Source organism: Myzus persicae, unplaced genomic scaffold, assembly GCF_001856785.1.
Source record: "Myzus persicae strain clone G006 unplaced genomic scaffold, MPER_G0061.0, whole genome shotgun sequence".
In the NCBI taxonomy this organism is placed as follows: Eukaryota; Metazoa; Arthropoda; class Insecta; order Hemiptera; family Aphididae; genus Myzus; species Myzus persicae.
The window spans coordinates 9,993-36,146 of NW_019103443.1; the positions used below are offsets into that span (position 1 = coordinate 9,993).

The 26,154-nt window shown below is 31.4% G+C and overlaps 2 protein-coding genes across 3 annotated transcripts; one reads left to right on the top strand and one right to left on the bottom strand.

Annotated features, from left to right (window-relative positions):
- Positions 1-3,017: 3,017 nt before the first annotated feature.
- LOC111034540 (equilibrative nucleoside transporter 4) lies at positions 3,018-11,569 on the bottom strand. The gene is made up of 9 exons (XM_022315812.1): positions 11,424-11,569; positions 8,455-8,609; positions 8,209-8,340; positions 8,068-8,142; positions 7,094-7,314; positions 5,760-5,985; positions 5,112-5,299; positions 4,377-4,623; positions 3,018-3,676 (listed from the first exon to the last, which is right to left on the bottom strand). Exons 1-9 carry the CDS (start codon positions 11,567-11,569, stop codon positions 3,357-3,359), a joined length of 1,710 nt encoding a protein of 569 aa, XP_022171504.1. The 3' UTR covers positions 3,018-3,356.
- Positions 11,570-17,122: 5,553 nt separating this feature from the next.
- On the top strand, positions 17,123-23,946 carry LOC111034541 (WW domain-binding protein 2). Of its 2 annotated transcripts, none has more exons than XM_022315814.1 (7): positions 17,123-17,902; positions 20,495-20,669; positions 20,745-20,904; positions 20,978-21,127; positions 21,265-21,393; positions 22,102-22,175; positions 23,489-23,946. In XM_022315814.1, exons 1-7 carry the CDS (start codon positions 17,844-17,846, stop codon positions 23,534-23,536), a joined length of 795 nt encoding a protein of 264 aa, XP_022171506.1. In that variant the 5' UTR covers positions 17,123-17,843; the 3' UTR covers positions 23,537-23,946. The 2 variants fall into 2 exon arrangements, with proteins under 2 accessions (XP_022171506.1, XP_022171505.1); XM_022315813.1 differs by having other exon boundaries at positions 17,127-17,902; positions 22,090-22,175.
- Positions 23,947-26,154: the final 2,208 nt, after the last annotated feature.

The following is a 26,154-nucleotide window of genomic DNA, read 5'->3' on the forward strand; positions in this document are numbered from 1 at the left end:
TTTCAAAATAATGTAAGTTAAATAATTATGCCATATCGATATTGTATTAAAAAAAAAACAAAAAAAATGTTTAAACTATTTCATTCAAGTATGCATTAATATAATTAATTACAATTTTTAATAATTATTTTAGGTGATTAAGTAAGAAGTTAACTATTTAGTTGATTATACTGCTGAATGATGTACATAACAGAATGTTAATTTTGTACAAGAATTATAAAACTTGTTTAAAAATTTGAATTTGAATTTAATGACTTGAAACCTGTATAGTTAAGAGCCATACTGTGTTTTAGAAGTAATCAAAACCAAAAATTTACTTTTTTTATTAAGTTCTAATAGTTGTATTTATCTTATAATAGATAGTGGTTTATAACCAACTGTACATTATTTTCTATTACTGGTATTATGTTTAAGTATGTTGTATTGGTTTCAGATTAATTTAATACTACTTATTATATTTTAATAAAATCATTATTTTTATGTTAACAATAGAATTCAATTTTTTTTTATAGTAATTGTAAAATGTAATTAGTGTTACATTATTGTAAATATATATATTTTTATATTATAAAATTGGCTTAAATTGCCTCAATTATAAATATTTTGTAAATAAATAGATAATATCTACTTGTATCGCAACCACAGAATTAATGCAATTTAATCAAACAACTTAAAAATGACAATTACATTCTTGGTACTAATGTTTTGTTTTAATGATCTATGAGAAAAGTTTTATGTCATAACATTACATGCTTCAAAATGATCAGTTTTGGATACTAATTAATCTACTGTCTTTGTAGATAACCTTAATCAATATTTAGTACAATAGTTATACATTTATTTATTGTTTGTAATTATCTCTCCTAACAAAAATCTGGATATTTATAATTGTTACAAAATTGTGCTCTTTTTTTATTTAACAATTATATTTGAAATAAAATACTGAACTTAAATATTATTGTGTACTTCTTTGTTGTTTTATGTATTGGTTTTAACAAATAAGAAATTATTTTCACTGTAAATATGTTTATTTTTTAGGTTAACATCTGACAATAAAAGTTATTCAGTAAACTTAAAAAAACTACTTATGTAATTTTTCTTAAACCAGTCTTAAGTATTTCCACCTAGTAAATTGCAGATAATATAAAAAAAAAAATATTTACATATCAGCTGCATCAAATTGAGTGAGTTAATTATGTATGAAATGTACTTAAAGAATACATAAGCAAATGTTTATACAAATACTTAATGAATGAGCATTTTTATATTAATGTGTATTTTTTATTTAATTATTAACTATTCATATTATTTATCGAATTAACTACATTTTCAAGCACCTGTATTGATCAAATGCTTAATTATTGTGTTGATATTCAATTGTATAAGTTTTATTATGCAATTAATTATTGTCTAAAGACTATAACTACAAGACAGAATAATTTATATCTATATGATATTCTATTATTTAAGAATGAAATCACTTGAAGTTACATTAACTACCTATACATTTTTGTTCAATTTACAGTAAACATCTAAGAATCACACTAATTGCAATTTGAATAGCATGCGTAGGTATTTTATAATTATATACAGTAGCAACCGGACAGAACAGTACCTGTCATACCTAATATAAATAGGTAATTATTTTGTTTGGAAAAAAAGGTGCAATAATGAATGATCACAATTATCTACTATATTTTTATAAACTTTTTGATATTTTTTTATAACAATGTATGCAGTGCAGTTTGCAATATGTACATATAACGTAAAATATGCAGTTCAATAGCTTGCGTATTGTATATTGTTGCAATTTATTGACTGATGCAATTGTGTAGTTTAAAAAAAAAACTGAATTTATTGTTGCAAACGTTAATTATTTTTATTCAACAGAAAATATAAATGTATACACAACAATACAATATACCTACCTAAGTATAAGAAGAGGTAATGAGGCATTAAGTTATGTCATGTTATTATGACCTTTCAGCTTATTGTATAAAATCAAGAGACAAATATAGATTAAACATAAGGATATTACTATTAGTATAATACATACCTACCTATTGCAGTGGATTGTGGTAGGTACATATAAATCTAGCGTTTCAAATATGAATTATATTAACATGTCATATTGTCATATGATTATTATAATTTAAAACACAAAACACAGGTCGATCGAAAAGTTACCTACGCAACCCAAAGTGCAATAAATCTGCATTAAATGATGTACAATAGGTATAGTACCTATGTGCAATATGCACAGTTCAAAAACTACCGGAGACTAATAATTTATGAGTAAAAAATATATCTCAAATCTCAATAAATTTTCAATCAACGATATCCATTTATATCAATTAAAGGGCCGAGCAGAAAAAAGGTAGGTATTATAATGTGAAAGATGTTTAAAAAATCGTTTTTATTAGGTATGTTATAATGTTATATCCATCGGTATAGCATCATTATTGCAAAAATATTAAGTACTTAACACATCCGTTATCTTAAAGTCACTCACATGCACACACAAACAGCATATATCTAGTATATAGCCAATAGCCATATAGGTACAGTCCTAGGTAACGTTTCAAAATTGTGAAAAGATAGTAAAATGTCACTTATCGACATCAACATATTTATCTGCTCAATAAAACACTTGACCCTTCAATTAGGTATTAATCAGTTACCTGTAGAATGGAGGTTTTAGGCCTGAACCAGTCGGAGGCGGTGTGTTTTTTTAATACAAAACATGTAACACTAACAGAAAAAAGTAGGTACCTAGTCGGATTTCTTTAATTCTCTTTTCATTTTCAAAAAAAAGATCATTTTGCAGGTCGAATCAAAGATCGATTTTCAAAATTATAATTTTAAAAGCTAAAATATGCATTTGAACAATGCACAGTATTTTTGACTTTTCTAGCACTATTTTAAGTAAAAAGAAAATTCGGGCTTTGATGGTTTCGTCTGACGTGAAAAAAGTTCTCATATTTATAATAGAAAAACAAATAACGAAATTCGACATATCAATGAAGTAAAAAATATAATTTTAAAATTATATTGAATTGAAGAAAATTGGTAAGACTAGCACCTACACCCTTGTTATATCTTAATTCGTGGTCTGAACAATAACAATGCCAATATTATTATAGGTAACGCCATTCCTTGCCGACTTTTCGACCGCCCGGTCGACGTCAAACATAATTAGATACTATACAATATAAATAACTTTTAAAAAAATCGATAATAAAATCGTAATTATTATTTAGATAGTGTTGTTTATACACGCGGAGTTCAGCAGGTGGGTTTACACCATAATATGACACTAAGACATCTCAGTTCACGATGGTTTACGCTCGTCGCGGTTACCCCGGGATCGCGGTCGTCGTCGAATTGATGCCGCGAGCGGCCGACAGCAGCAACGTGCCGAGACTCGAGACCGTCGATTGCAGTGGCGGCGACCCTGTGTCGTTGACCGGGTCCAATACGACTTGCAAGACACTGTTGTTGAACTGGACTACGGGGTCCACCACCATTGCGGCTCCGGCGGCCAAAATCTTGTGGTAATCGCCGCCGGCCCAGCTGACCGAGAAGCCCATCTCGTAGTGAATGATCCTGTCTAGCACGTAAGCGAACACGCTACCCGCCGTCGTACCGGCTATGTACGATATCGTCATTATGTTACCTGTGCGACAACAGATTAATACTCGTAGGTAGGTATATAATATTATGTACCGAACGGAATAATATTTTAATGGTGTTGTTGCTCGTTAGTTCCTATGTATCAGTGGCGCCCAGACAGGTTAGCAAATACTGCGACTGCAATATTGCATGTGTCAAAGTTATAAATGTATAACACAAACTGTATGCTTTTAATAATCAATTTTCTTGAACTACAGTGATTAATAAGTGAGTATGATTGAGTAAACTGAGTACAGTAAATTGCGGAGTGCAGCAAGAATATAAAAAACAAAACAAATGGGTTGTGGGCGGGTACCTAATTTTTATTAACTGCATATGTTCACATAATACCTCTGTGCGCCAGTGTAGCTTATATTATATAGGTAGGTATGTTTAATATATATTTGTTTATGTACTTATAAGGCATAACTTATTTGTGAGTCTGTAATAGCTGCTACTTGTTAGACGCTTACCTATACAGTAGCCAGTAGGTTTATGGCTCGTAGTTAGTAGATTAGTTTACCTACGAGCTTCGGTGGACCAATTAATTTAGTGCCATACTCACTAACCTATATACGGACTCTACCATTATAGGTTTTTACATATTCTTTGATTGTATGTGCATTCATCCGAATTCTTATTTTTTAGTACCTATAGCTATGTCTACTATTAAGTTTAGAAACAAGTTGATATTTCATATTTACCTGCTAGTTCGCGTCGTTCTTCGACGACTTTTGCCGGAGCGAAGATCATCGGGACGCTGCCAGTGATGCCATTGGTTACGCCGAGCACTGCCGTTTGCAAGACTATCATGAATTCACTGATGATTTTCGTGTGAAATGGATGTTGAACAAATACGATTAACAGAATGGCGGGAATCATGAACAGACGTTTTTTGGTGCTCTTCAGTATTTTGTCATCCCATCGTTCGTATGAATAAGCTCCCAATAACTATATTCATATAATTAAAATATATTATAGGATTTAAATTTTTTTAATGTAGGCTATACCTATAGACACATTGTTACATAATTAAACTACAGAAGTGTAACTATTGGTACACTAGGTGTCTAGGTATATAAGTACTATTAAACAGTCAAAACATATAGGTTCTATTCTGGAGGTAAATTTCTAACTCTTATAAATTATAACTTCTAAGATTTGAAATGTGGTTTTTTAAAACTCGATCCTAGGCGGAAATTTATCAACATTTTAGGGGTGCTAACATTTTTGATATCAATGTAAGCCACAGCTTCGCCCCCACTCGGCTAAAGATATATCTGGTTTTTTGGGTGGAGTTATTGGAATATTTTAGTGGGCTATGCCACTCCCGATGCTCGCCTATACATCCCCTCAATAATAAATACTACCGCTTCGAGGTATAATTTTTATGATTTTATCGATGTTGATGTACACAATTATTGTGCGTTACCACTTACCTTTCCCATAAGGTCAAATAAGTTGAATACAGTCATCACGAGTACTGGCATCCACGTGCCAAATCTAGGGCTGACTAGGTCGGAAAGTACTCCCGGGTATATGCTCAGCGTCACGAAGTAGCACAGGAAAATTGCCAACATTTGTTTCCATATGATCTTCGACACTTCTTTTCTCAACTTATATCCGCCTGTAGTTAATATCGAAATTATAACTTTGATAATGTATACCTATGGGTCTTAGATATATAATAATATGTTATACAATAAAAATAATTTTATATTTCAAGATTCAAGATTTTATGATACAAATTTATTTACAAGGTCTTGAAACTATTACATTACATAATACATATTCCAGTAAAAAGTATTTCGTTAGTATTATGGGTGCCTATACTTCCTAAAGGAGTATTTTTATAATCGACTGTATGTTGCGCCTACCTAACGTTCACCATAATTCATACTTTTTTTAAACTTTTAAACTTTTAGTTTCGTTTTACTTCCACTGACTTGTTGAACACTTTTACTGTACGTAAAAATGTACCTACTAATTAGGTACTGCAATTACCTACTGTACCCTAGACCAAGCCCATATTTAAAAAAAATCAATAAACAAATAAATTACATTGTTGATGTTTATTGTTTACTTACTCTTAAATGAATCCCAAAATTCAGACAAGGTGGATTTTCGTAGCTTAAAAGAACTTCCGGTTTCCACGTGTACCATGACATCTTCAACTTTATACGTTGGCACACTATTCGCGTTCGGATCATACATGGGATTTGCAAAGCTAAATGAATTTTCGTCTTTAAATATTTTTCCCGTGCTCAAACTAGTTTCAGCAAATGGTTCTGGTTGGGATTGTTCGGAATCGACCTACATACATTATATGAAAATAAAATACTCAAAAACAATGATAAAAATAAACATATTATATTATACAGTAGAAAAAAATATTTATAAAAAACAAAGAATTGTTTAAAAAAAAAAAATGATATGAGGCTTATGAACTTTAAACTGCTTCAAGAATCAATCGTAATTTCAGGACAATCATTTTAAGACTCATTTTATTATTATTGTAGCGATCCAGCCTACAGATGCTGATGTACAAGATGATGATGGACAAAGCGTAGATAATTCAAGCCAATTATGTGTCAATTATTAAACATGAATTTTAGTGTAGTCTTAAGACTTTTTGAATACCCCTGGTGTAGTTGAACATTTTTAGAGTACGCTGGCGTAAAGGTGCTTGTACTAACTTAACTCTGACAGTTTACGTCTAAATATCGGGTGCCCAGGTCATATTTCAACCCTTATTTCAATAACTCGTACATGGAGTTCCTATGCCTATCTCAAGTGTTATATACGTATATCGGCGGGACGTCAGTGCATAGCATTATTTATTATTTTTAAATTATTATTTATGTCAGAATAAACTCAACAACTGTACACGTGCTACAATAATCTACACTTGTGCTCAACCACGATGTACAAAATATATTAAAGTAATAATAAGACATTATCAAAAATCACGATTATTTGATATAATATGAAATCAGCGTTAGTAAAATTGAAATCCCATTTGCATGGTATTAATCCGTCATTTTATGACTAAGGCAGTATTTTAAAGTGTGATAATTGAAAGGAAAATTCACTATTTTTGGCTATAATCATGGAACAAAATGTATGTAAAAATTTTATTTGAAAATCCCAAATTATTAAAAATATTTTCTAAGGCGTTCCTACTCCCTAGACGGCTAGACGATAGTGACTATAAACTTAGTTTAAGAACCCTATACATTTTAATATGCCGTGGGACTACGTAATAACTATAATGAACTATCGTAATTTACAATAGTGTATTAGTTGAATAATTTGTTTTCATAATAACTAGGCAGCTGTATTTTGTTTTAGATGCATACTAAAAATAACTAATAAGTAATAAGACACAATAGCATGTCATGTTAACATATTATTATCTTACATATTCTTCTGTTGGTTCCAATGAAATCTTTTTCTTCGAATCTTCACTCCGGGCAATGTAAAATTTGACGAAATCAGATGATTGCACTATTTGGAACAACACGCACGACGTCATCACTACCAGATGACTAATCAAGAAGAAACTGAACGTGCTTACTCTTAAGTCCTTCGTTAACATTTTCGTGAATATTCTGTTAATTGAGACCCAAAGCCCGGCAGCACCTTGAAACCAATCGTTACAGTACATTAGGTAGGTATCTATTATTTTTTCACCAAATAAACATTTGACCTACGAAACAAATAATCTATAGTAATCCTTCGTTATTTACGGATTCTTTATCCGCAGTTGAGTTGGCGATAAAATTGTATTAATGTGATAACATTTTATCGTTATTAGGTATACAAACTTTGTAGATAATTTATTATATAAATAATTGTTGTTACATCGTTAGGTATAACTATACAACTATGTTTAAATGTACTGTATTCACAGATAAGCATTACATTATGACTTATTTGACTTGCTTCATGTTTGCTTTTTTTGAAAACAAACATCTATCACTAAGTTTGTTCATCCTTCAAAATGTATATGTATGTATGATAGATAATTAATAAATTACATAGTAAATCACTGATAATAAAAATAATAATTAATCAAATACATTATTGTAAAAAATATCAACCTTAATATGATTTTTAATATTAAATACAATGTAAATAAAACCTAACGTAGTAAAGTCCTTTTTTACATTGCTTTGTAGTTTCGTTATCCGCTGTTTCGATGTAGGAACGTAACCACCACTGATTTACGAGGGATTACTGTATATAGTATAATATATATATATATATAATCATATATCGACATGCAACTACCCATGTATGCAACAATTTCAAATGTTTTAATTATATTCCTCTAATAGTCTAATATTTTCTACGTTTATCTGTATTTTAACTGCAATTTATGGATTTACGAACTTTCTCCGATCATGACAGCCTGAGTGTATTTTATGGGCAGTATACTGGTGTATCCATAAAAACTGGACTGCTGGACTGTCAAATGAAAATACGTATAGGTATACATTTGTTAAAATCGTTTTCTTTTGAAAATTCGTTTACTTGTCGCTCCCCATGCAATAAGTCCAATGGCTACCAAGTTGAGGCAATATGACGTATCCAGCGTGAACAGTTCCTCCCACAAAATTTCCACAGCGCCCACGAACAAAAGCATCGAAATTGTCAGTCCATAACCTGTAAAAATATGACTCCATATTATACATTTCCGAACAAAAATTAACTATCGGAATTAGTTAGGTATGGTGTACGGAAATTGTCTCGATATTGCGTTCCGTATATTGTGTGTACCGATATTGATGCGACACGTGAAAGACAGAGTTTCGACGAGCAGATTGTTGGTGAGTACAGCAACAAACGCCACCATGATATACACGATCGTCATATCGAAAACTACCATCGAAACAGGGTATTTAGTTTGGAAGTAATCCACAGCCATGACAAAACTACAAAAGAAAAAAAGAAACTTTGACTTGGCAATTAATACAAAACTTTTTTACACATTTGGTTGATGTTTGTAAATTTAATTAACAACAAGTTTTATATTTGACAGTACTGACACTCGAACGCAGTGACATAGGCATACATTATTATACATATTAAAAAAACAGCGTGTACGATACAAGTATTTTATTTTTACATTAGAAATTCGAAATAATGATTCGAATTAAGAAGACGCAATACAATCACGTTGCATCACGTGTTTTAAAAACGTACAACATAGCAAATTTACATTTAGCAAAACCAATTTGTGTAGTTAACTTTAATTTTATGTACTGAGTTAATAACCTATTCTATGAATTAAAGGTATAAGAGGCATAGGCGCCCATAGGAAACATTTTAGGGGGAGTCAAAATAAAAAAATTTGGTAATAAGGTAATATTGTGGTAATATTTATTGAGCTACAAGTTCATAATATTTTTTTCCTGCAGGGGGGGGGGGGGGGGAAAGTGCCCTGTCTTGCCCCTCCAATGGGCGACCATGATAAGAGGTTAATGATTTTTGTTTTCGAGCAAAATCAATGTTTGTTTATTAGTTAAATTATTATATATTTATATGTATAGCGTATCACTACGATCGTTGATATGAATATTGGTATTTTACACTGATACATGCAACTATGCAAGAAACCAAAAACCAATAAAAGATGCTCACGCTTTAGTTTCGCCAGTCCTATATACTGTATGACCTACAACTGTGTTCACCACGAACAGCTATTAATATTTATTACATTATAGAGTCTGACTAAAGTACAACATAAGTCCCTTATACCTACATTACATCAGGAGTCAGGACTTACTATTGAAGGCGGTTCGAGCTGTGAAATAACATCACAGCGCCCCCGCGCATTGAAAGGCTTCGCAGACTGTTGAAAAAATAAATGATAGGGTCCATAGTTCATGTTTTCATCTAATGATTCAGAATCATGAATATAGGCTTGAAATATGACTGTCTCTGAGGATCCAAATTAACACACACAGTAGTGTATATACGGGGAATTGAGGTTCTACCCCCTCCCAAAATTAAATCCTATGTAGGTACGCCACTAAATATACATTGGTACCTATAACACCCACTAAATAGGCCCAGAAAAAACATTTCGACCATAGCCTCAATATTCACTATGTGACCAAGCCTTAGTACAACATAATAGAGTATAATATTCTACGCCGATAATAGATATTTATACTTATTAGATATAAGTTATTAATTTATTATATACAGTTACTAGTAAGTAAGAAAATGTGTATAATAGGCCATAGCCCATAAGGGTTATAGGTTGGTACATTCAGCAGGACTGCAGGAGCACCAGTCACCAGAAGACAAAACAAGCTCTACGAAGAACTATATAATTTAATTATGTTACCTACTTACTGTGTAAATATGTGCGAGGGTGATTCCACTAAATCCGGTATCCACTCATATGATATAATAATAATAATAATAAAATAAATTTGAATCCAGTTTTTCCAATAAACACCGAGGCTGGGCTACTGAAGGTGAAATGACTAACGTCAGTACTCAGCTAGTTACCACCCACAGACCTCGGTTTCAAATGCGTAAAAGAAGGTTTATTGAAGAAACTTCTCATAAACTCCGAACGCTCGAAACTTAAAATGATTCCACATACTGCGTTACTAGCAGTTAGTTCATATCTATATAGAATTTTAGACGAGGGTAGGATATAAAATTATATATTATTATATAGCTGATACGGCCATACGGGGAAAGACTGAAATTGATCAGCGGGGGGAGGGCCAAGTGGGCAATCCAAAATAAATGTACCTACGCTGTATAAATATTTATCTAGTACATTTTATAAAACATTATATAGGTTGGATACTTTTATATGAGTATCGAACCCATCATTTGCATTCAGTGGTAAAGCCAGGTTTATAAAATGGAGGAGTGGGGGCTTAAGTATTAATTAAACTAAGTTTTATATAGTTTCTGTGTATTAAATACTATAAATAATATACATAATGATAATACAGTTGCATAGTATTATATAATAATTGGTTATCACTAGCATTGTACTGCAGATTTATATGTAAATGCATATTTTTATTAAAACAAGATATTTAAGATTCGATAAGAAATGTTTACGATTTAAATTATTCTTATTAAAATGATGCTACTTTTATCTTACATATTTTTGTATATTTTGGTATAATTACACACTTTAACGAATTTCACAAATTCTAAATATTTGTAAACATATTTTATTTATTCATCATTCATTCGTTTTCAATCCATGTTGCAGTGAACGAAAACAGGCATTTATCGGTGTATTGTCAATTTATATTTCTATGCTATTTTATAGTTTAAAATATTACAGTCGTTATCTTGCTCATAATTTCCGGCCCGTCCCTGAATTCCATATTTTTGTATTTTTATCACATATAAATCCGTCCCCTAGTTATCACTAATAAAGTCTAAAGATCTTGTAATAGTTATTTTTTTGAACTATACGCATTCCCTATAAATAATTATGTTCCTACTATCGGTCGAACTACCCCCTCAAAAATTATCAACCCCTACTGGCTGTATTATGTTTATAATAAATGTATATAACAATGTGTGCACAGCAGAATGGGCGATGGGGTAACATATTATATCCCCTTATGGTTTATTTTTGTCATATAAAATATATCATATCCCCCCTTTCCAAAAAGCTGAGGGGCACGCCGATATACCTTACACGTTTATAGATAGATATTATGATGTATACAATATAATTGTTATAAAAGGTTTGATACCTGTTGTACGGGAACAGAAAACCGGCGCCCGCCAGCACCATGGCCATGTAAGTCTTGCCAAAGTTGTCTACCGGAGGCGTAGCCAGCGGACAGACGTTGCCGCGTTTGCCCAGGGCCACGTAGCCTCTGCTGAGGTTCTCGTCCATCGCGATGTACTGCAGCAGCGACAATTAACCACACCGCAAAGATCTATACACGTCGTCGAAGTACGTTCCTATATTTCATGTGATAAAATATTCTGTGTACGCGCGTACAGGTACGCAATATCGCTTATTAGCGTTTACTGCCGTATACAAAAATTTTGTTAAATATTATATTACGAGTAAATTATAAATTGTTTGACTTTACCGATACACAATTATATATCATGCACACGCACCGTTATATTTTTATTATTGTTATTGTAATGTTTTATCAACAACTCGAAACAGCGCGCGCATTATCGTTGTTGTTGTTGCTGCGGTGATGTCCGGCGCCCCACCGTTACACCCACGATATACGCACACCATTCAGACTTGCGTATTAATAATATATAATCTGAGTTCTGACCATATTGCTGCACTTGCACACACTCGCGTGAAACTCATGTAAGTAAACTCGTCTATAAGTACGGCTCTAGCTCGAGTGTGCGCGTCGGCGCCGGCGTCATGCGCGCTCGTGACTCCTGCAGGAGTCGAGCGTGGCGGGGGCGGGGTCGTGTTAAAAAGGAGAGACGCTCGATCGATGACGAGGCTCGTGAAAACCGTTTGCGGGCTGACAAGTCCTATCGTAAATACATAATATAATGTACATATATATGGTATTGATACGGTTGTAATGTATGTACTGTAACTCCCGTGCAACTCGAAAAATGGATAGTAAGGTCAGGATCGTGTGTAGTCGTGGAGATGATATTGTGATGCCGCAGCGCAGTGACTGCAGGCAGGACACTATAGCGATGTACAAAGACACAAAGTGATGAGATCACTCGCCGTAATGCGACGACAAGAGACCGCCTCGACAAAATAACCAGTGTCTCATTAAATGAAATTATTTATTTTGTTATAATATAAATTCTAAAAACATTTTTAGCCGGCTGGGGCGTTTCTCTCGTAATTTATAAGCTATAGAGGGTCAAGGCCGCTAGTGCACTACAACTGCCCTACGCTAAAAAGTTATTTCACATTTTAAATTACTTATCGTAAAATACAAGCTTACTTTTATGAATATGTTGTATGTGGCATATAGATGATGGATAGTTAAATAACTTTCGCCGTGTATTAATATGTATTAATAGACAACAATATTTACTGAATCTATTGAAATCTACGGAATATTATAACTATTGTAACATTTATAAATTATAATAGCGTAATATTCAATAACTGAAGTATAAGCTACACGCAATCAAATACGATTCATATAAATACTTAGACAGCTATCAAGTCGTGTCGGTAGTAACTGAAATTCGCCAAGCAGCAAATACCTAATTAGTAATTACTATAATTGGTATTACCTAGCTATATCGATAGTCAATAGGTACTCGATATCCACGCGGACCAGCACCGCTATTTTTAACCATACGTATATATTTTATCAGCAAATATTAACTTCAGTAATTTGCTTGTTCTAGAGCAGAGATGGCGAACGTATGACACGCGGGTCACGAAGTGACCCTCTTATGCTCTTTTAGTGACACACTCAACTTGTTTTTTTATCATTCAAGCCACGGATGTAGGCATTTTTTAAGTTTAAAAAAAGTGTCATACAATTTTTGACACGTGGGTACTGGAAAGTTCGATCCCTATTCTAGGGTTATAGTTTTTTTAATAACGTCAAAGGCTCGAACCTCGAAGCCACATAATAACACTACCCAGTATCTACATGGCTACACATCCCACAAAATCACTAGGACTACGGACTGGGCATTTAATTAAATTGTATATTTATGAGTTTGGTTGCAAATTATTGAGTGACTATCTAGTTTATGTTTGGAGCATAAAATTAATAAGATAAAAATATATTGTCATTGATCATTGGTGGATTTAGAAGAGGGCACTTAGGAGCTAAACCACTCATCATTCAGCATATGTATTGTTATGTACGGACGTCCAGCCATATATATACATATACATTACATAAAATACTTGAGATAGGTATAGGATCACCGTAATATATGGGTTGTCGATATATTCTTTGTAAAGGAGCCAACCCCTCGGACAAAGACAAAGCTAGGCCAAACAAACAAAATTAATAGTATAGTTATGAGAATAGGATAAGGGAAATTACGTTGAGAAACGTACACCAGCAGATAGAAAAAGCTGGGAATTCGAAATTTGGAACAAAAAAAAAAAAATTAATTCGTTTTGGGTATAGAAAATTAGAAAATGTATGCCAAAATAAAAAAGGTATATTTTTCCGACACTCAATTAGAGCCATATTTAGCAGTGTAAACATTTTCATTAAAGACTTGGCTTAATTCATATATTTTAAAGCCACGGAATACTTTCGTTGCAACTCATATTTATTAGTTAGTTTCATAAATCCATATATTTTAAAGTTTTGTATATTACTGCTTAAGAAAGTGGAGGTATTTAAGTACCTAGGTGTTAACATAAATAGCAACAACGACATGCATGAAGAAATCAATGATCGAATAGCATGTGGCAATCGATGCTACTATAGCATAATGAGACTCCTTAAATCAAAACTACTGTCACGTAATTCAAAGCATGGCTATAGATCTATAGCCATGATTCAAAGACACTACTGTATCATAGCTATCTACGACCAATAATCACATACGCGAGTGAAACATGGTCACTGACCAAAGGAGACAGCAAACGGCTAATGACCTTCGAAAGAAAAGTACTGAGAAATATATACGGCCCGAAATTCGATGCAGAATCGCAAACTTATGAAAGAAGGAATAATCAAGAACTACAGGAGTTATATAACAGGCCAAATATTATTGCATATATAAGAAGCAAGCGACTGGAATGGTTCGGTCATGTTTGGAGAGCGAATGGACAAGTAATAAAAGAAGTTTTAATTAACACAATAAATAAAAAACGTCCATTAGGAAGACCAAGGACCCGATGGGTGGACGTTATAGCTCAAGATATAAAAAACATAGAAGAAGCGTCATCTTTTGACGACGCATACGATAGAGAGAAATGGAGAGGTTTTGTGATGGCAGCGATGGCACTTAATGGGCCGATAAGCTGAAGAAGAAGAAGAAGAAGATATTACTGCTTAGACAGACTGAAAACATTTTCGTATATCATTTTTATTAGGTGTTTTTTGACGATATAATAGGTACCACGTTATCGGATATGGTTATTCATTAAATCATCGAATAACAACAAACGCAGTGCATTTTATCAGATATTAATTACTTATAAAGTTATTACCTATAAGGTAATAATAATATTTATTCCTAAAAATAAATAAAAAAAATATTTAATAGGTACATACATTCAAGAATGCAGTCTATAAAATCACTATCAATAAGCCCACAACATCAATTATAAATTATAATAATAAGTTAATTAAACAATGATAATTTAAAGGTCATCAGCTGGTTAACAAAGTTTAAAACAATTAACTAGAATTGAATTATAAAAAAAAATGGGAAGGGGAGTATGGGCGCCTGCAGGAATTTTAAGAATCAAACATTTTATTATAGGCTTAAATAAAATAATTTAAACACAAATTAACACTTAATAACTAGGTATAGGTAAGATAACCTAAAGGGATTATAGCTCACAGGCATACCTATTGTTGAATATTTTATTATAGGCTGAGTGTTATTTCAGAGGTGGTATTCGTCAGTGAAAATTTTTCATATTGCACAGTGTGAAATTCGTTAACGTTGCAGTGTTTCAAAGATTAAGTTGTACAGTAGAAGACATGGGGTATGTACTTTTTATTTAAAAAAAATGTATTGTTAAATTAAAATTTAATATCCTTGATTATTTGAGTTTTTTTTTGAAATTTTTGTTAATAAATATTGTAGTGTAGTCGTGAATTTATTTACATTTATATTTGCATTATTCTTATCATTTATAATGGCAACCCAGTTTGTAAGCTTAATTAAATGATTTAGTTTATTATAATTAATTGTGTTATATAGGTATAATAGTATCTGTATGTGTATTGTTGTTAGTTGTGAGTTGTGTTCTATTATATGTAAAATTATGGGATAATGGTCTGTTATTAATGAGTCGATAATGGATGCCTGTGCGTAGATCGGTGTATTAGTATTACCTAGTATTAATGTTAGTAAAAACATGGTCTATACAGGTGTTTGATTCAGGGCGAGTAGCTATATTAACATGTGCTGTAAAATTATGTGAGTTTAGTATATCTAAATAGTTTTCTGTATTATGGGGAGTATCAAGTATGTTAATGTTTAAATCACCTATGATCATTATTTTAGTATTCTTGTTTGTATTGACTAGGCTTGTAATTACAGTATTGAATTCTATTAGGAAGTTATTAATATTGTCATTAGGAGATCTGTGTATCGACAAAATACCATAATTATGAGTCATAATTTATGACCATTATGTTCTATTTATGTAAATAAACAATTTGTATCTTGAATAATTAATTCTGTTGTGTTGAGTATTATATGATTATTTATAAACATAATGATACCATCTGACTTAGGCACATTGTTTTTTGTAGTTACTATGTTAAAGTCTGTGTAGAATGGAATATATTTAGAGTTGAAGTCACAATGAACATACTAAATGTATACCTAAATGGTAATACACTATACTTCTAATGTCTTTACACTAATGCAGCTAACACGTCATTTTACCTACCGATATATAATTTAATTTATATTTATCACGACACGGATCCAGAGCATAGCAGTTCTGGCAGTGGTGGCGCCAGGGGGGGGCTGGGAGGGCCACGCCCCCTAAATTTGTCTTGGCCCCCCTTGAGGGCCTAACCACAAGAGAAAAAAAATTCTTTAAATTTATAATAAAGTACATATTTTTAATGTAAGTTTGTTGAAAATGATTACTAATGTTTAAGTGTGTAAATATTAAATAATATACCTATACCTATGATATTTATTATCAGTTAAAATGAAAACCAATAATTATGTGAAAACTTAGTACACGCAACACAACCTTTACAATAGTGTGTAAGCCCCCTACCCTATACCGAGCCTATGAATGGGAAAAAGACCACGGATTGGGACTTTTTTTGGCCCTACCAAATTTTCAAAGGCCACCAATGGGCCTCCCGGCTCCCCAAGATAAAATTCCTGGCGCCGCCACTGCGTTCTGGGGATTGCCCAACAACACAAATACAAATACAAATACAAATCATACATTATTTATTATAAATTGTTCAATATTGTTTACAATCACTGGTAGTATCCGGCGTAGTGAGGATTCGGATGTTTTGGGGAATAGGGCGGCTTGGCCTCTAGTCCCTCTGTTATTTATTCTCATACAGTATATATCATGAACTAACGAGTAACGTCCGTGTTATAATGAAAAATAAATGGTCGATTATTAATTATATTGTAGGCGGGAACGCGATTTGAAAATATACTACTACGTCGTGTAGAGCGGGAATTTCCAGCTTGGCGACACTGTGGCGCAGCGGCGGCGACCTTGAATATTCGCCAAGAACGCGCCCTAATCTCTGCTCTCTAATCACGACAGCAGCAGCTGTTTACCGCGGACGCGAGTGCAGTCGTAAGTTGTTGTATTTCGTATTTTTGTGCTGTGCGTCGACCGCAGCCTGCTGGCAGGTGTACAGTTGTTGTCGCTTATCGAACAAGCCGCGGCTCATCCGAAATCCGTGAAATCGCATCACCGACGGACCGCCCGCCCTCGACGCGACAGTTCCGTTCCGTCTATACCGTTCGTGCGACAAAAACAATAATACATTAATATAGTTTCGCCGTCGTCGGTTGCGTTCTTCTCCGCGTCGAACGTTTCGAACACGCGTAATTCTCGCGTTGCTGTTCGCAGCAACATCGACGCCGTCATCAGAGTTCGGGCGCGGCGAGCGTGTAATTTTTTTTTGAAAGAAAACGAAATCCGCGATTGCGAGAAAACACACGGGCTCTCACACGTACACGGTCGCGCGCGCACGCTCAGGCACACGCGGGCCGCCGATAATAATATTATTACGTCGCGATTTATAATAATATATATTGTAATCTATAGGCGGTGCGTGCGAGTTTTTCCGTTGTTGTTGTTATTGGTTATTGCTCGTTTCTCGTCAGTGTGATACCCGGTCGCGTCGGTGTCGTTTCGCCTTCGCGTGTTTACCGCCGTCCGGATTCCCTTGCCCCGTGTGACGCAATTCGCCGAGCAGAGTTTCGCTACCGTCAGTCGCTGACGACTTTTTCCTACTTCCCCGACCGGATTTCCAGCTGTCGAAGACTACCGACGGACGACTACGATCATGTCGCTGAATACGGCTCATGTGCAAGGCGGCGGTTGCCTGATACACGCAGGCGAATGGTGAGTCATAGAAGTGATTATGTACATAATATGTGACGTTCGTTGTACCACCTACTTACGGATTATTATTTATTATCGCGGATGGTACTACCGAATACCGATGCACTCGGTGCAGAATTCGTTGCAGCGGCGGTGGCCAATAATTGCATTTCGGGCTCTCCCCTCTTCTTTGCGTATTCCGGACGAACCCGCCATTATAGATATGCCTCCCCCCCGTGGGGGGCTCATTCTAGAACGAAGTTCGTTTGCGAATGCGTAGTGGCATTCCAAGTGTCGGAAATGCGGGCTCGGGAATACGGCACCTGCTGGTCGTTAGTGGAACGCAATTAGAACACACTCGCACCTTTAGTTTGGACTAGATCCAAGATACCCAAGCACTGGCTATCATGCCAATTTTTACGACAGGACCACCAACACTGTCTAATATAATATTAGGCGTTTTATTTGTTTATTTACAATGTAGGTACTTACATACCTACCCCTTGTTTTTCACATTAGTTTCTGTACCTATTTACATTTTACTTCCTCCGTTGTAGGTATCTACCAGAAAAAATGTACGATGGTATTTTAATGTCGGGTAGGTCGTAGGCATCTAACTAATAATATGTCACATACCTACTTGTTTCTGTACGTTTTGTTTATATAAGGTACTTGGATGGAAACCAGAACTGATCTTTATAACACTCAAGATACATAGTATATTTCACCACTGTTAGCAATGTTCTAGAATATTCTATGGGCAGTAATCATTTCATTGGACTTTCTAATGCTATTCAATGTTCTTAAGAAATTAATTGAAGTTCTAATGACTAATACTAATAGCATTAAGTATTTTTTCTATTGAATTTTTTTCATTTTACTTGCATCATCAACCTATTTAAGCAGATGATGTTTTTTATTGTGACACTTTTCAATAAAACTTAATAATTATTAGTATAGCATTAAAATAATTTAAGTTTTGTTTTAAAATTTTTTTGTCCAATCTTATAGGGACACTGTTCAACTTTTTTTATTATTATTTTCGATTTTGTTTTTTCAATTAGAATCTTTGGTTAAGTATAATTCATAGTAAAAAAAATATAAAACTAGTAGGTATAGGTACCTACTTCCCAAGAAATAATTAATCTCATAAACGTTTAACAAATAATAATTATAATGTCAATTAACATAACAGATAATTACTTTTAGTGTCCATTTCATCATTATTATTGTTCCATCAAAATTAATTTTCTTAGATATTAACATAAATAGGTACCTACTTCTAGATTATTTTTAATCATTGAGTTTCTTAATCTATTTTTTAGATATTTAAGAGTAGAAAACAATCTACAATTATCTCTTTATCATGGTACTAGTTTAGACTCAATAAATTTGAACGCCAAGTTTAAATTCATCACAAAATTATCGAGTTATTGATTGAAGCTCAACTGTGTGCTGATTGTATAAGCAATTTAGGCCAATATCCTGGTTGCTCAGTGGATCACCCCCTCCCCCTTCCACACTTCTTATATTCCCATGTATTTGTAGAACATTATATTATAAGAATAAAACTCGGATCTCGGAATGAAATTATACATGATAACGAACAAGGAATATCATGCTTTTACATTTGTTTTTCAGTAGGTACTTAAGTACCCATAATATTATAAAAAATGTATTTTTACATTAAGTACACAGGACACCCTGTGAAGATTTACCCATTTCAATATCTCCCGAGAATATAAATATACTATAAATTTGTTTTTTTTATTAGACTCAAATTCGAGCAGTATATATATTTAATTGTTTTATTTAATTTAATGTTTTGATAAAAAAGTTAAAAAATGTATTTTTTTATTTTTTTAAATTTTGACTTTTCAAATTGTATTTTCATTAATTGAACATAAAACGTATAATATTTCCAGGGTATTTCTCTATTTGAAAAAATATACTAAAATTTAAAAAAATATTTTTTATAGTTGTGATGTTGGTTGTGGCAGCCGGCAGGTATGCTTTTGATTAGTTCAATTTGTGATTGCTAAATTAATATTTTGTTTATTATCATTTTTTTTTTGTATTTTATACTTAGCAAAATTAATAATGTGTGTAGCAAATTGTTCTTCCTTGAATTTAGTCCCTGAAATAATGCTTTAGGTTCCTGTTTCGATGTAAATAAATATTAAAATAAGAAAATTTAAATTGATTTATGTATTTTACGAGGTACCTTATTTATAATATCCCTAATAAATCACTGACCCATAATTATAAGTCATAGTTAATTAATTAATACATACTTGAGTATTAACTGCATTAGAGCTATACTTAAGATGTCTAACCGCTGTCCACTTAGAAAACAAAAATTCTGCTAAGATTTTTTTAAAATAAACTTATGTTATAGATATTATATTTTTCACCTCCTACTTATACTTTTTATGCGGATGTCTTCTAGCTCCAGAGTCGTTATTATGGATATGTAATTGGCATTTGTGATTTTTATATTATGATCAAAATTAAACATATTTTTGGTAGATTGAGAGAGAAAAAAATAAAACAATTTATGACAAATTAACAAAAATGTACTTACATATAGGTAATTTTCCTTTCTGTTTTTAGCATTATTTTGTTTACTGATGCTGTTACAATTGACTTTCATGGCCAAGATGGAAGAGCATTTCATGGCTCTAAAGTGGGAAAACTGTTTTTAACTACTCATCGTTTGATTTTCATCAACAAATCTGACAAGGACGAGCTTTTATCATTTAGTATGCCATTTGTCACTCTCAAAGATGTAAGTATCTCCAATACTAAAATATATAATAAATGTTTTCATGTCTTATAACTTTGAGATTATTGTAAATATTAGGTGGAATTGGAGCAACCAGTTTTTGGTTCAAATTATATAAAAGGTAAAGTACGTGCTCAACCTAATGGAAACTGGGTTGGTGAAGCAAAATTCAAATTGATATTTAAAAAGGGAGGAGCTATTGATTTTGGAAGAGCCATGTTAAGAGCAGCATCAATGGGTAAGTTGTTTACATAATATACTATAATTGTTTGCGGATATATATTTAATATGAAACAATCAAATTAATTTAGCTAATAGTAACTATCCTGAAATGGATAATCCGCCAGCCTACGCTCCACCTGAAGGTCCATACTATATGGCTGATGTTCCGTACGGTGTACCTCCACCTGGCTACTATGGATGGATGCCTTCAACTGCAGCTTTCCCAGATGCACCACCTCGTAAATATATATTTTGTTTATTGACGAGTGATTTTTAGTAAAATTTGTATAAAACACGAACCTATTTGTTTTTTGACACATTTTATTAATTACTAAAGAATATTGTTAGCAAATAGTTGATATATTTTTATTTTTAGCTCAATCAGTGTATAGAACAGATATGCCTCCTCCATATCCAGGTATTATTGGTTTCACTGGTAATCATGGTTATGCAAGCGCTCCACCTGCCCAAACAGCTCCACCTCCACAACTTTTTAATGGACAAGGTATTAATTAATCACATTGTCTTGTATATTAGTCAAAAAAATAATTTTTTTTACCATTATTAATACTTTTTGATAAAAATTGAGGTCTGTATATAAAATCATATCATGCACAAATTACTCGTATCCACTGTGTACTATATTATCACTATTTTAGTAGTTATAATATTATTTGTACTAATTATGAGTTATTCATTAACATAAATATTTATTTCTATGTTGCTGAGTAAAATTTGATGTGATCCTACTCATATAGGATTACTTTAAATAATATTAATTTTTTTTTTTTAATGTTTGATTATTTACCAGTAGTATTTAATTTTTTCGTAGATAATACCAATAATAAATGAACAAGCTAGCGAAGAAAAAGTTAAAAATAATGAACATTTGTAATTTGAATTAAAAGGAGCATATAATTGATACCTATATAATGATATAAAAGTAATGATATATCTATACATTTTTTTAGTATCTATTTAAAACTATAGCGAAACTAAAATAAATTGTGTTTACTCCAGACTATTCTATACTATACTACTTACTTACCATTGTAGTTATCCTAATTAATGTGTAAGTTATAATTAAAATATAAGTTTCAAAAAATCTGGCCATCTGACAAAATATTTTATAAAACAATATTACAATTAATTTAAAAAAAAATGTATAAATCTTAAAGTAACAGGTACATAATATTTACAGATGCAAAAGCAGCAGAAGCAGCACAAAGTGCATACTTTGATCCAAACAGGCCACAAATGGCTTATGTTCCACCACCATCATACTATGTAAGTTTATTTTTGTTATATTAGTTTTAAAAAAAATTGTCATATTAGTTATTATATACTTTGAAAAAAAAAATATATATACCCTGTTCACGGTAAAAAAAAAGATCTTACTGTATCAAGAATCAAGTCTAGATTCTAATCCAGAGAGATTACTAACCTAAAATGATGCTTTTATAATTTTTATATCTCTTTATTATAATAAAACTATTATTATTTTCGATATCCTAATGTTTCTTTCACACACTTATTTTTGTCAATAAAATACAATTTGTTTGTTTGGCCTTGATATCAGCTCTTATAAATTATTTATTTTCTACCATCATTATATTGATTTATATTCTACCATCAATTATAGTACTTTTATTTATTATTTTTTCATTTCAATTATCAGTTACTAAAATGCAACATTATTAATATTATTAATAAGTAATATCAAATAATGCATAATATGTTTGTCATGTGTATTATACTATTGTAACTAGTTGGTAATAGTTTATCATTCACTCAATGAAAATGGAAAAAATAAATTAAATTATGAATTTAATAAACTTTGGTGTAATAAAATTTTTAATACTAACATGGTTAATGCCCGGATTTTTATGCAAACATTATTGTTAAATATGCACATATTTATGCACGCAAAAATTTAAAATATGCAAAAAATCTTCATTGTGTGTTAAAAAAAAACTAAAAAACATTAAAAAAAATTAAAAAATATAATTATGTGAAAAAAATACAATTTAAATATCAGTATTATACTTCTGCTTACAATACAAACGTTTACAAGGTATACAAATTTTTAGTTAAATAAATGCAAAATTAATAACAGAAAATGTAATACTCATTAATTTTGGAACGAGTACCTACACGAAGTTACAAAATGTGATTATATATTTTCAAATTTAAAATTTTTATTATCATCACTTAGCATAAATTTATAATTTAAAAATACATTTTGTGAATCAGAGCAAAAAATAAAAACAATTCATATACTATTTATAAAAAATTCAACTTTTATGAAATTATTGAGAAATATGTAATTTATATTCACTTTTATTCAAATATGCAAAAGTATGCCAAAACAATTCAATCATAGAATTTGCACATTACTAAACGCCAACATTTTAAATTAAAATAATTCTATGTCAATTTTTGAAGAATATGTATTTGCATTAAAATTTGATTCTTAATGATGATATACATCCAATATAAAATGAACAAATCAGTCGATTCAGTGTCACTTAATATGTTCTAGTTTTTATTTGAAAGCTGTTTATAGTTGAAATAAATTATGTTTTTTTATTATGTTTCAGGAACTTCCTCCACCTTACAAAGAAGCTGAAAATAAGAAGAACGATTAAAAGAAACATGTTTATGTCTACATTCCATTGATTGTTTTTTATAATTTTATTGTTTTTTTTTAAGTGGTATTGAAATATGCAAGGATCTTCAAAAATGTGATTGTATTGCATTATTTCAACAGTTTATTTATCTTAGTCAATATGGGGATAATTACCATCACATTTAATCATACATTAGAAATCGCTCATTAACTGTCTTTTTTTAAAATTATTTTTGTAAGATGATGCTAGATAACCTAACAAGAGTAGTAATATATCAAAGAAAATAATGAAAATTATGCTTTAAAATCTCATGTGTTTCTGAGTTAGACATTCATTTAGTACTTATTTAAAACATACTTTTAGTCAATGCAATGTCTTTATTTGTGTATTCCAAGTATGTCATCTCCGCGTTAACACATTATTATCAATAATTTTCATATTATACTACGTCCACTATGTGTGCTGTTATAATCACTATTAAGAAACATCATACTAATTATTATTGTCCTTGTAAATATTTTTCATTTAAATATGTGTTTTTACAAATTCTGTTGAATAATTTTAGATTTCAACGATTTCTTACAATATTTTTCCACTGTCGCGCGAGAGATATTTATTGTATTTTACTTATGGGCGATTTCTATAATATCCACATGGTTATTTTATTCAAATATTATACTATTTTTATACGCTTATTTTGTTTCATTTCATTTAGTTATGTATAAAAAACAAAAACATTATATTCTTCATAATAAAAATTAATTGAAATATTTTAGTTTTATTTGACATTGTAAATTATTTTCTTATACGATTTTGGTGTACAAGGTAACTATCAACTATTATTATGATAATAATAATATTTCACCTCTTGGCTACTGTTAGATTACATGTAAAATACCTGATGAGGACAAATGAAGGAAGAAATTAGTTTGATTAGTAAAATATTATTGTATTTTGAAGTTATATTTTATTATACAATAATATAGAAGCATAATTATAATATATTATTAAAGGTAATGAAAAATGTACTATCTAATCTAAATATTTTCCTTCATCTATTCGAGTTTCATGCGTGTAATAAATTATGTTATCAGAAAAATTGTAAATAGCACTGCACCATTGGAAGGTACCAATTTAAAGTAACTAATGGTTGTATAGTGGTTAAAAAAAATCTGCACTTACACTAACATAAGTATGTGATTATAACTACTCAATATGTAGTATGTTATTTATACATTTATCTCATACTTGGATTATTAGTTATTTTATCTCACATGTATTAGGTAATATGTAGGTAAAGATGTAAAATTGTATGTCAGTGTGGATTGGGGAAGGTATTAATTGTGAAACAATGATTCAGAAAAATAATAAAGTCTGTTTAAATTTATAATTTACTATTCAGTACTTAATATCTGATGAAGTAACAAAATGTTTTCGTCGTTTTCGAACAAACATTTTATCAATAAATTATATTATTATTTTTGTGCATCTGTGCCCATATAACTTTGTTTGGTTTATTATATTTTGTGTACAAAACAAATAGTGCGGCACCATGACAGCATATATTAGCGAGGTGGTGGCGTTACTGCGCTAGTGTTGAAAAGTATTTTTTTGACATTCTATTATTTTTGTTTGAGGAGCGTGCGGCAGTGATAAATGACAGACACATAAAATATTTAATATTTTGATTTTGTCAAATGAGTTAGTACCTACGACCCACAGAGAGTTGAAGGCACTGATCAACGAGTTGAGTTTGTTTTGATCAGAGGTCCATCTACTTTGATTCAGTGTATTAAAATAATGTCGAAAATGGATGAAACTTATTATGGATGCAAAAATTAAATTAAAAGAGGTCCACTGGCTCTTTTACGTAAAAGCCACTAAGATAAAGAATAAACTAACAATAATATTATATAGTTTGTTTTTTATGTACATTTTTTATACCTTGATAACCAGCTGGAGTCCTCTAAATAATCATTGCTTATTACTTATTAGTTATTGAACTAATTATTTTAAATATCATTTTCGGTTTAAGAATTTGGTGTTTATAGACTGGCAGTCTTCAATGTATCAAATGCATTTGCCTACGGGCGCCTGTGTTCCCCTTTCCATTTTAGATTCTGAGCGGAGCGATGCACATATTGCTCTTCCAATGTGTGTTTAAAAAAAAAAAAATGTTGTGTCTGTCATCACGTTTTTGGAAAGTATAAGTGCTTCGATTTCATTCAACAGCATTTTTTTCTGGTAGAAAAGTGAATCCCGAAATTAAGGAAAATGGGTAATTTTAACTAGTTTTAAACTTTTTGTATTTTAAAAATTTAAACTAGTTTTTGAAAAAATCGATTTTGGTTTTTAGTGTAACTCTTAAAAAAAACGACCGTAGATACATGAAATATTCGCTGAATGTCTGTGTTAGTATTTTCTATACACCTTATAATTTTCAAATTATTTTGATTCGTATACTATTTATAGGCATATGACATTTCTGATAATTATGTTTTCTTAAACTAATGTCAATAAAAAAATTTTTCACTCGATTAAAAAAACTTGAAAATGTAATGCAAGGTTCCTTGTAAGTTTTTGGTGGAAATTTAAAAAACAAATTGAGCGTAAATTCTTGTTTGAATTTAGAATTT

Coding starts and splice junctions, on each gene's coding strand:
- LOC111034540 (XM_022315812.1), bottom strand. CDS start 11,569: ATGGACGAGAACCTCAGCAGAGGCTACGTGGCCCTGGGCAAACGCGGC. Junction 7,315..8,067: donor GGCTGTCATGATCGGAGAAA/GTTCGTAAATCC, acceptor ATTGGTTTCAAG/GTGCTGCCGGGCTTTGGGTC. Junction 5,986..7,093: donor TGGAACCAACAGAAGAATAT/GTAAGATAATAA, acceptor TAATGTATGTAG/GTCGATTCCGAACAATCCCA.
- LOC111034541 (XM_022315813.1), top strand. CDS start 17,844: ATGTCGCTGAATACGGCTCATGTGCAAGGCGGCGGTTGCCTGATACAC. Junction 17,903..20,494: donor CTGATACACGCAGGCGAATG/GTGAGTCATAGA, acceptor TTCTGTTTTTAG/CATTATTTTGTTTACTGATG. Junction 21,394..22,089: donor ACAACTTTTTAATGGACAAG/GTATTAATTAAT, acceptor TAATATTTACAG/ATGCAAAAGCAGCAGAAGCA.